General features: G+C 38.4%; 1 protein-coding gene across 5 annotated transcripts in view; it reads left to right on the forward strand.

The window, feature by feature from the left end:
• Positions 1-11,403, forward strand: part of LOC105546240 (chromosome unknown open reading frame, human C11orf30) — a 104,520-nt gene extending 93,117 nt beyond the window's left edge. For all 5 annotated transcript variants that reach the window (XM_011989373.1, XM_011989386.1, XM_011989380.1 and 2 more), the window contains 4 exons: positions 450-601; positions 2,484-3,047; positions 4,018-4,518; positions 8,456-11,403. In XM_011989373.1, the coding sequence (XP_011844763.1) occupies positions 450-601; positions 2,484-3,047; positions 4,018-4,518; positions 8,456-8,650 (1,412 nt within the window). In that variant the 3' untranslated portion in view covers positions 8,651-11,403. The remainder of the gene's footprint in view (positions 1-449; positions 602-2,483; positions 3,048-4,017; positions 4,519-8,455) is intronic.
• The last annotated feature ends 366 nt before the right edge of the window (positions 11,404-11,769 follow it).

Here is an 11,769-nt window from a genome sequence, read left to right on the forward strand (position 1 = left end):
ACCAAGAGATTAAAGAACTTGTATTGCCTTACTTTCCTTAAAGATATTATTTTGGGATTACAGAAATTGATTACTGCTTTGTTACCTTAATGGGATGAAAGTCATTGGAGAAAGTGAGTACAGCTCACAGGAGGATGCAGCTTTAAGGGGTTTGTTCCTCCTTTGTGATAAGAGTTTTCACAGTGCTTCCATATACATTTCTCATCTCATCCTTATAATAGCTCTGTTATTCCCATTTTGCAGATGAGGAAACAGTCTCAGAGAAGATAAGAGACTTTCTTAGAGTCACACAGCTCATAGATGGGCAGACTGTGGTCTTCTGCCTCCTAGTTCACAATACTACACTTTGTTTCTGTGATACAAGCTCACAGACATTTGTTTAAAATGACTACTGGTTACAGATGCTGTGGTGATTTCTGGAGAAATATCATCACCTCCTCTATTTTCAGTCAGCCATCGCTCCCAGCCCCAACAGCCTTCCCAGCCCCAGCGGACCCTGCTCCAGCATGTGGCTCAGTCACAGACCGCAACACAGACTTCGGTGGTGGTGAAGTCCATCCCAGCATCTTCCCCTGGAGCAATTACCCACATTATGCAGCAGGTTGTATCTCTTCTTTTTCTTCCTATCTTCTGTAACTCCCCATGCTTGAAATAAGATTCAGTGTCATCTTGTATTTTAGGAGGAGAAATAATTGAAATGTAGAGTGTTTGCGTAATTCTTTTCTAAGAAATGAGTAAAAGAAATTAATTAAGAGTCTTAACATCAGAAAATAATTCTGAAACAGTATTCTTAAATCCGTGAATTCTTACCATTTCAAAAAGGTGAGAATATCTAGATGAATCTAATGACATCAGAATTGGTCACTGTTTTTGTGTATTTTACTGTGGAAGAATGTATCATCGAGGTAAATAAGATTTTCAAATGAAATAACATTTGGCTTGTTTAGCTGTTTGCTGCTGGGTTTATGTTTTTGTTTTGTTTTGTTTTTGCTTTTATAATGAATCCTCATAGTAACATTATGAATAAATAGGAAAATAAATACTTTTTTTTTTTTAACTATACGTGATCAATTACAGAGGAAGAGATGCAGCAGAAAGTTGAGAATATAAATCTAATGTAAAACAGGACATCTGGTATTAAGGGTAATGGGGAAAAGGAAAAATATGTTGATAGGTTGAATTTGTGTCAGATACTGTGCTTTGAGCTTTAAGTATATTAACTTGTTTGATTCTTACTATGATCTTGCAAGGCGGGTGGATTATCCTTCTTTTACAAGTGAGGAAACTTATGCTCTCTTCAGTAAGAAAGTAAGAAACTTGCTCCAGGTGGCAGAGCCAGGATTTAAACCCAAAGTGAACTGCCTCTGTTAAATAGTTATATTATTGATATCAGATTAAAGCATGACTTATCATTAGTAGTCACATAAGTCACCATCACTCACATGATGATGAATCTAACTGTAGGCAAACTACTTGAAAGAAAGGCAACAAAGAATGTTGAATTGAAAGCCTGTGTGTGCAAAGTCATTATGATATAGGGGAGAGTCACAATTGAATCTCAAAATTTTGTGGTTTAGGATTTAAGTGTAGCATATGACAAGGCAGTAGGGAGGATGGGGATAGGGTGGATCTTGCTATGTCACTGAGGGAAGCCAACTGGCTGGAGGTATTGTTGGGCGACAGGTCTCAGCCTGGAGTCCGGCCCTCACCTGGCAGCTTCTGACATTGACCTTTCTCCAGACACCTAGAGAGGTCTGACAGGCTGGCCCTAACCATGTCACTCAAGATGATGCCTCCTCACAACACTTAGCACTGACACTGGGCACACTACCCTTCTACTGACAGAAATGATCTTGTCCCCTCCTCAGTCTCCTTCCCTCCTGGGAGCCAGGGCTCTGGGATCTGAGGAAAGAGGCAAGGAATGCTAGTCGAGAGGTGCTTCATGCAGACCTTGGTGAAGCCTGAAGAATGATCTCCACCCATGCCAGGGGGCTCTCTGTGGGGACTGGGACAGGCTTGGGTCTCAGACAATCTCCCTGACTTTCCAGACAGCACTGGACATACATACAGCCACGGTGGGCTTCTCTAAACCTTAGCTTTTCTCCGGACCTCACAGCTTGGTTGCCGCTTTTAGACAGGTTAACATCATGAATAGGCCACACGGCTGTTTCCTGAGCCAGGGAGCCTTTCTCTTCTTTTTCCATGTTAGGCTGTGCTTGCAGGGCCATCTTATTCTTCTAATCTGTAAGTTCTGGACCCTCTAAGACTTTTCTGATAGTAGTAAGTAGACCAGTTTTCAAAGTACTACGTCTGAGAGTTGAAATTGCAAGTTTCAGTCGAAAGCTCCTTGAGGTTTCTTGGCCTTTCTAGGTTCTTCTGAAAATTTTTGAGTGAATCTCATAAGTCTTTTTCAGTTAAGAGGAAAATGTAGCAATGTAGATGTTTTTCTTATTTCATTCTTACTTTGTGCCTTTTTTACTTAGGCATTAAGCAGTCACACTGCTTTTACCAAACACAGCGAGGAACTTGGAACTGAGGAGGGCGAGGTTGAAGAGATGGACACTTTAGACCCTCAGACAGGTCTGTTTTACCGATCTGCCCTGACTCAGTCACAGTCAGCTAAACAGCAGAAACTTAGCCAGCCCCCGCTGGAACAGACTCAGCTGCAAGTGAAAACTCTGCAGTGCTTCCAGACTAAACAGAAGCAGACCATCCACCTGCAGGCAGACCAGCTCCAGCACAAACTCCCGCAAATGCCCCAGCTTTCCATCAGGCATCAAAAAGTCACCCCTCTCCAGCAAGAACAAGCACAGCCCAAGCCAGATGTACAGCACACACAGCATCCCATGGTGGCCAAAGACAGGCAGCTTCCTACCTTAATGGCACAGCCCCCGCAAACTGTAGTACAGGTGCTTGCAGTGAAAACCACGCAGCAGCTCCCTAAACTGCAGCAGGCTCCGAACCAACCAAAAATCTACGTGCAACCCCAAACCCCCCAGAGCCAAATGTCGCTCCCAGCTTCGTCAGAGAAACAGACGGCAAGCCAGGTAACGGAATATTGATAGCATGCAAAGTTAAACTTCTCTGTTCACGGAAAAAAAAAAATGAGAACATCACGACCCTATCATGATATCAGTGCTTTCTCCTGGCAAGAGGAAACCCAAAAGCCTCATTACGCTGGTATTACTTTGCCCCATCAGAAGGTTGACATTAGGGAAGAAATGCACGCATTAATATGTAGGAAGAAAAAAAAGCATAGCACTCAGAACTTGATTTTCCAGGCAGTTTTTATTGAAATCACTTCAGCATTGACCAACAGTGCATAGAAGCGATATCCCTAAATTATTTTTATTTTTTGGTATAAAATATTTATTTCCATGCCTGTAAACTCTGATTTCTGTGGTAATAATGCTGAGTAAACTGCAGTTTTTAAAAGAACTTCCTTGAACATCTTTCTTTGTAGCTTATATCATAGCCATCTAGTTAAATTTATTTTTTAGATTTATCTTCTAGATTACAGAGGAATTATTGGTGGATAATTGAAAGCAAAATTACATTAGCAAAACCAGTGGCGCTGGAGTGATGTATATGTATGTATATATTATAAATATATGTACATAGGATATGTTTGTATACATGTATTTTGAAGCAAAAGATTGGAAAAATCTATTTTAAAAAGCAGAAGATTATATGAAATAATTTGAGCCAGGTTGAAGGTGTACTGTTTAGGGCTGTAAATCCCAAAGGAAAACTAGGCTGCTGAGACTGTTTTTTTCTTTACTGCTATAAACCTTGGCTGGCTGAACAAAGGTTCTTTCAACCCCTCCTCTTTCTCTAGGTTTTATAAAAATAACCAGATTCTTCCTATCCAGCCCTCTTTTTTTAAAACAGCAAGCTTCAAAACTGTCTTCCTAGTATAGCGCACAAATGTTTCTTTTGCCATATTGTCTGGGGTGTTTGATTAGATTTTCTCAAAGAGATGTAGCTGTAACACACACAACCCCAATTTATTTTCAGGTGGAGCAGCCAATTATAACCCAAGGATCCTCTGTTACAAAGATAACTTTTGAGGGGCGCCAGCCTCCCACAGTTACAAAGATAACTGGTGGCAGTTCTGTGCCTAAGCTGACATCACCAGTTACAAGCATATCTCCCATTCAGGCCTCTGAGAAGACAGCAGTGTCTGACATTTTGAAAATGTCTTTGATGGAAGCTCAGATTGATACAAATGTAGAACATATGATAGTGGATCCCCCAAAGAAGGCTCTTGCCACTAGCATGCTCACTGGTGAAGCAGGATCATTACCCTCCACCCACATGGTGGTGGCAGGGATGGCGAATTCCACTCCCCAGCAACAGAAATGTAGAGAGTCCTGTTCAAGTCCATCCACTGTTGGCTCTTCCCTAACGACAAGGAAAATTGATGCAGCAGCAGTGCCTGCGACAGGCCAGTTCATGCGTATTCAGAATGTAGGCCAAAAGAAAGCTGAAGAGAGTCCAGCAGAAATTATCATCCAGGTAAGAATTGGAAGGAAAATGAGAAATCTTGGGCATCTTGGGGGTTGTGGGTTTGTTTGATATGCTTTTTACTTGCCACAGGAAGAGTTAAGCCAAGACAGCAAGAAAACATAGATATTATCTTTGAGATGGTGTTTGACAAATTTGGTTTAACACCTATTACAAAAATACAAATTTATTTATTTTCTGAAAGAGAATCAGAAAATTGATGGACATTGTCACCCAGCACACTGTAAAGGCAATAAAGGGCCCATGTGTCAGTTTGATTTTGTAAGATACAAGCTATACTTGCCAATGTGTTCACTCATTAAGTCAACCCGGAAGATAAGAAGTTCCTGGGTTCAAATTTTGTAATCCTCAATTTTTGCCCAAAAAATTCTGGAATGTAACTGGATTGCACTTCTATTGCTGGTTAATTTGGGGGACCCTTTTCTTGGAAAAACAGTTCTTGTTCTTGATCCAAATTTATGACTCAGGACAATCAAACCTCAACTGCAGTGTCTGGAGAGACATGTTCTAAGGGGATATTTCTAAATAATGTTTATATTTAATTTGGGACTAACCATGAACTTTACTGTTTAATTCAATCATTGTTATTAAAAAATCTTGTTTGGTTACTCTCATGTCTTGGTAAATACAGGCTAATTAACACAATAGAATTATTCATTGATAATAGATGGTATCTCACATTTCCTTGATTCTAAAAATCATCTCTTGTCATGCATAATAGATCAAGACTAAAGAATCACTGAGTCCAGGCTACCCCTTAGAAATTGTGTTTTATCTCCCTCTCTCCTTGCAAGGTATCAGGTTGTTTTCTTGACATTTGTCATTCTTTGCTAAACAGATGTAGAACTTGGAAGGTATCAGAATAGCACATTTTAGTTATTTGAGAATTTGGATTTATTGAAATGTAAGTAGACTAGGATTTACCATCAATTCATTATGGTAAACTTTCTCTTTGCCATGGTCCCAAGCTATGGGAGAATGCAAATTGACCAATGTTAAACCAGTTAAGATAGAATTAAGTATGGAGGAAGTGCTTAAAGGCAAGTAGAAATGGCCATTGAATTATTACAATAATTTGTGTTTCCCTTTGTAAAAAGAAATGTAAATGAAGTAAATATTTCCTAACAAAAGGATTTGTGATTTTTTGTATTTTCCCCTGAAGAAGTAAGGTGTGGTGGAAAAGGAATGGTTTTCTGGCTTTGCCATTCATTGTATGATTTTGGGCAAGGCTACTTAACGTCATTTTGCCTTGGATTTCTCATCAGTAAAATGGGAATCAGTAATGCCTACTTTACAGGATTGATACAAGGATTACACAAAATCAAGCACCTAGCACAGTACGTGGCTCATGGTAGTTGTCTAACAGATGGTAACTATTACTGTTTTTACCAAAATTATCATGCCTACTGGGGGCTTAGATTCCTATACTCACTAAATTAAAAATCATTTTGAACAGCTTATTTGGGAATTATTTTTCTGCACTTTATAAACAGGAGTGAAAATGCAATTTGCTTCATGTATCAAGGATGATAGTTAATGGATAGGTTCTTTACAGAATTCACAGCCAGCTTTTAGCATGTCCCATGTGCCAGGTGTGCTATGTCAGAGGTAAGGACAGCAGAGTGATTAACAACCAAACGTTTGGAGTCAGAGATCCCTAGATGTGATTTCTACCTGTACCTATTATGTAACAGTACTGTGGGTTTGGGCAACTGAACTAACCTGTATATCTCTGTTTCTTTACCTATGAAGTGGAAACATTAACATCTACTTCACAGGGTTGTTTTAGGATTAAGTGAGAAAATATGTATAAAGCACCTGGTCAAGTGTCTGTGTAGAGCAATGCTCAATAAAAATAGCTCCTATTATTATACTCATCATTAATATATTGTTAGAGCATTTTCAGGTCTTATTAGTTATGTTTAGCTTTGATCTGAAGTATTGATTTGCTGAGTCCTGTAAAGTGCTTTGATTCTAGAAGAATGCTCTATAAAAATTCAATGTGTTTGATATTAAATACTTTGAATGAAAAGCATTGCTCTTTGTGGACAGTATGTATTTTATTCATTGGTTGGTTCATTCATTTATTTGTTTATTCCACATGTATATTTAACTACTGTGTTCCAGGCACAGTGCTAAGTGCTGAGAATAGGGAAGTAAACAAGATGTATCTTCTATTATAAAGAAGTCTATATATGTGGAATTCATAGACTTTTAGAACTGCAAGGATTGGCCGGGCGCAGTGGCTCAAGCCTGTAATCCCAGCACTTTGGGAGGCCGAGACGGGCGGATCACGAGGTCAGCAGATCGAGACCATCCTGGCTAACACGGTGAAACCCCGTCTCTACTAAAAAATACAAAAAACTAGCCGGGCGAGGTGGCGGGCGCCTGTAATCCCAGCTACTCGGGAGGCTGAGGCAGGAGAATGGCGTAAACCCGGGAGGCGGAGCTTGCAGTGAGCTGAGATCCGGCCACTGCATTCCAGCCTGGGCAACAGAGCAAGACTCCCTCTCAAAAAAAAAAAAAAAAAAAAAAAAAAAAGAACTGCAAGGATCTTCACAGTGTATCCTCCAAATATCTTATTTTACACAAGATGAATGTAGGGCTCAAAGAAGTAGAGTGACTTACTCAGAGGCCCACAGCAAGCCAGAGACAGAGCTGAACTTAAAATCCAGGCCTCTTGACCTTGTCTAATAGTCTTACACAATTGTCAGGTATGTGGAAGAAAGGAGCAGAAACAAACAAACAGAACTTTGTGACTCCAGAATCAATGCGTAGGCATCTTACATTATTTTCTTGATAGTGTAATTTATATCTTTCCCCAGTAAAGGGTTATTTTGGTCAGGTATATTTGCAAAGTGCTGATATTCAACTTTGCTCTGGGGATTTTAATGTTAAAAATGTATATTTATTCATCAAATGTTTATTGAGCCTCTGCTGTCTGCCAGGCCTTGTTCAAAGCGCTGGGCATCTAGCAATGAGTAAGATAGTCAAGATCTGTGCTCTGTCCACGTTCTACTGGAGCTTACATTTTAAGAGTAAGAAACAATTTAACAGAAGATAAATGCAATGAACAAAAATGTGACAGAATGTAATAGATATGGGGGTGGGATGAACCCACTACTTTTGGGTTGGTGGTCATGGAAGGAAAGCTTTTCCAAGCATTTGAACCAAGTTGCAGAGCCAACCATGCCATGATTTAGAGGAAGAATATTCCAGGAAGAGGGGAAGGACTAGTACAAAAGCACTAAGGTACAAGTGAGTTTGGCATGAAACTGGTAGCCATGGTAAGGTGTTTGGTTGTATAGCGAGTACAATAGGAAACAATTTTAGAGTTTTGAACAAGAGTATGACATGAACTGATAACCTTTTTAAAGGATGTCTAATATGGAGGAAAAAGAATCTGACAAGGCAGTATACCTATGATATCTACTTACACAGAGGCCTACAGCAAGTGTTCTGCTGGTACTCGTCTTGCAGATAATAAAGGGAAAAATTAGGCTACATTTACATTTGCTTAATAATCAAATGAAAGCTTCATTCAAAGTTCTCCTCTTGAATTAGGCAATAGATTTCAGCCTCCTTGTTAGAAGAGGCACCATAAAGGAGTGCAAAGATTGCTTTCAGTTGTACAAGATTTGGATTTGAATCTTGGCATTAACCAATTGTGTGACTTTGCTTAAGTCACCTACCCTCTCAGTTTCCTCATTTGTAAATGGGAATAATAATGTCATTATAGTGTTGTCACAGGGATTAAGTAGAATATGATGTGTGAAAGCACCTTGCACAGTGCCTGGCATGTAGTAGTTGTGCAGTTGTCCAATAAATGTCAGTTTTCTTTTCTTTTTTTTTTTTTCTTGGTGTTGTTGAGGAAGTTATTCTGTTACCTTTTCTTACCATGAAGATTCTCCTGTGTCTTCTCTTCCAGGCCATTCCTCAGTATGCTATTCCTTGTCACTCCAGCTCCAATGTGGTGGTGGAGCCCAGTGGGCTTCTTGAGCTAAACAACTTCACCAGTCAACAGCTGGATGATGAGGAGACAGCAATGGAGCAGGACATAGACAGTAGCACAGAGGATGGAACTGAACCCAGCCCTTCTCAGAGCTCTGCTGAACGGTCCTAGTGTTTGGACACAATAGTGCACTTTAAAACCTGCTTGGTTACCAAGTGTCCAGGGAAACCCTTGTATTTTGATGACTAAAAAGAGCACTTTGCCTGTACTTAGGCTGTGGACCCTAAAGCAGCAGTGTTTCAACAAGATATTGCTGCAGGAGCAGCATTTTAAAACAAGATAAAACTCACAGGGGAATGTACTTTTTTAAAAAAAAAATGAAAAAGAAAAAAAAAAGCTGCACATTTACAGTGACTTAAGACCTGGTCTTCTTTCTCTGTTGGATCATGGCCGGTGAAAAAGTTTTGTCTTGCAGTGGAAAGAGACTTCCTGTGAATGTTTCTCAACTGGTTTCTACTGAGCAAAATACCATCTAAAAGGAGTATGTGAATAGTTGTATTTTGAAATGATGTGTCACGAAAAGTTTTTTAAAAACTTGTATGTTTTTGCAAATCCCTGGAAGTGTTGAATTGGTTAAAATTTTACATTTGCTCAGTTCATAATTAGTTTATAAACACCTAGAATAATACAGGCACTAAAGAATCCTTCTTGGATGGTAGAAATCAGATCCCTAACCAGTGGGAAGTACTTTTTGGGTGGCTTGTGCATTCTCATCAGTTGTGTGCTAATTTATTGTATTGTTCCTTTGTGCTCTAAGCAGCACACTTGCCTTCTATTTATTTAAGTGTAAACATTTCAAAGCAGGCCGTACTCCTTCTGACAAATTTCTTGTAAACCAGGATTGCCTACGCTTTCCACTGTCGTCTGTCCCCACTTTCCCTCTTCCTTTAAGAAAATGTACTAAGAAATGTTTCATTGTGAAGCAGAGGAAAAGAAACATTTTCAGACCTAAAGGAAATGTTCGGTCATGTTAAGAAAACAAATTCTTCATTCATATGATGCTTTCTTAACGTTGAAATTGCACATTCACATTGGACTGAGACTTTGAAAATAACTTTTACATACTTTTGTTTAAGCCCCTTTGAAATGTGTAAAAAGTTCATTTACAGTTCTAAATGTAATGTTTTTAAGCATTCTACCTTTTTAGGACACAGTTTGTTGAAGCAATATGTTTTGGTCTTGTGATCACTGTCTGTCACAAGTAGAGTGAAAGGGGTAAGGGGGTGGGAGGGTAAGAGTTTTGACAAGTTGTGGCAAAGGAAACTATACTTTTCATTTTTTAAAATGTAAATAGAAAAGTTTTTAACGGTTTTATATAGATTTCACTATAAATAAGCATTTTAAGACTGACAAATGTTGAATTGTACATACATTTATCAGCATAACTGCCCAGTTTTTTTGGTGCTGAAGTACTGTAAGTAGAATTCATCAACAGTCTCCTAATTTTTGCATCTACATCTGGGGGGAAAAAAAGCTGTGATACTGTAGTTAATAAATTCCCACTAGAGTGACACTCAAGATTTAAACACAAGCATTCATAAGATGCACTGATCTCTGGTGGTTGTCACTAGTTCTGCTAGGTGGTAATGATTTACCCATAGATGGAGCTGTTGGATATTATTTTATTGTACAAATTCATGTTTAAAAACCTTTGTGACTGTTTCTAGTTAAGTAATTTTTTAACCTTTCTTGAGTCATAGACTTCTTTGGTAAACTATGAACTCTCCCCAAAAAGATACACATGCAACATGTTAAATACATGTTAGACTTTGCATACAATTTTAGGGGCTCATGGGCCTCTAAGCCTATCCATGTATTCCAGGTTAAGCCCTCTGTTATGGTCAATCCATTACTTACAGATGTAAGTTTTTATAAAATAAAGTTATCTTTTAAATATTCATGGATCAAGTAACAAGAGCAAACTTGAATAAAGTTATGTTCTACATATTTTGGCAGCATAGCATACCTGTGTCCCTTGAGAATTTAGCCTTCATATGTTTCTGCAATTGGAATGGCAAATAAAACTGCCATCGTCTACATTTTAAAAAAAAATTACAAATACTAAGAAATTATCAAGTGAGATTTGAAATTTCTCTTTTAAAGGTGCTAATTCGAAATAGAGCATGCATTCATTTATTTATTCAACAAATATTAATTGAGCATCTTCTGTATGACAGCATTCCGTGCACTGGGGATACCATAGTGAACAAACAGGAAATCCTATCCTTATGAAGTTTATAAACAGGGCTTCCTGCTGATGAAATGGATACGAGGAATGAAGATAGGAGAAAATAAGAATAATACTTAGGTTTTTTTAGTAAGTGGATAGATGATGATGCCATATATGGATTTTCAGACATCCCTTTACTGAAAGTCTTAGCATTATATCTATTAGTATTCCATATTTAAGTACATAATTTAAAAGTAATTTAAAGTCATCTCTTTGAAGAATGTTAACAAATTACAATGCAAATGCTACAGAATTTTTAGAATCCTAACGACTATTAGGCAGTGATAAGAAAAATCCATTTGGTTTAAAGTAAACTTTAATAAGTGCCTGGTATTGCAGATGCAGTTTATGGTGAATTTAGAGGATTAAAAACAAAAGGGGGCTTCACTGAAATATCCACATGCCATAAACTCACCCATTTAAAGTATACTGTTTAATGGTTTTAGTATATTCACAGAGTTGGGCAACCGATTACCGCAATCAATTTGAGAACATTTTCATTAATCACAAAAGAAATCCTGAACTGAAACCACCACCACCATCACTCCAGCCCTGGGTGACCACTCATCTACTTTCTGCCTCTTATGGATGTGCCGTAAGAAATGTGGACATTTCGTATAAATGAGATTATATACTATGTGGTCTTTTGTGACTTCTTTCACTTAGCATATTTTCAAGGTTCATCCATGTTGTAGAATGTGTCAGTACTACATTTCTTTTTCTGGCCATTCCATTGTGTGACATATATCACATTTTGTTTATCCATTTATCAGTTGATGGATATTTGCATTGTTTACACTTTTGGGCTATTATGAATAATGCTGCTATGAACATTAGTGTACAAGTTTTATGTATTTTCAGTTCTTATGGGTATATACCTAGGAGTGAAATTGCTGGGTCATACAGTGACTGTTTAACCTTCTGTGCAGGCGCCAGACTCTTTTCCACAGGGACTGCATATCAGCAGTCTATGAGAGTTTCAGTTTCTCCACATCCTTGC

Source organism: Mandrillus leucophaeus, unplaced genomic scaffold (assembly GCF_000951045.1).
Source record: "Mandrillus leucophaeus isolate KB7577 unplaced genomic scaffold, Mleu.le_1.0 Scaffold1095, whole genome shotgun sequence".
NCBI classification, from domain to species: domain Eukaryota; kingdom Metazoa; phylum Chordata; class Mammalia; order Primates; family Cercopithecidae; genus Mandrillus; species Mandrillus leucophaeus.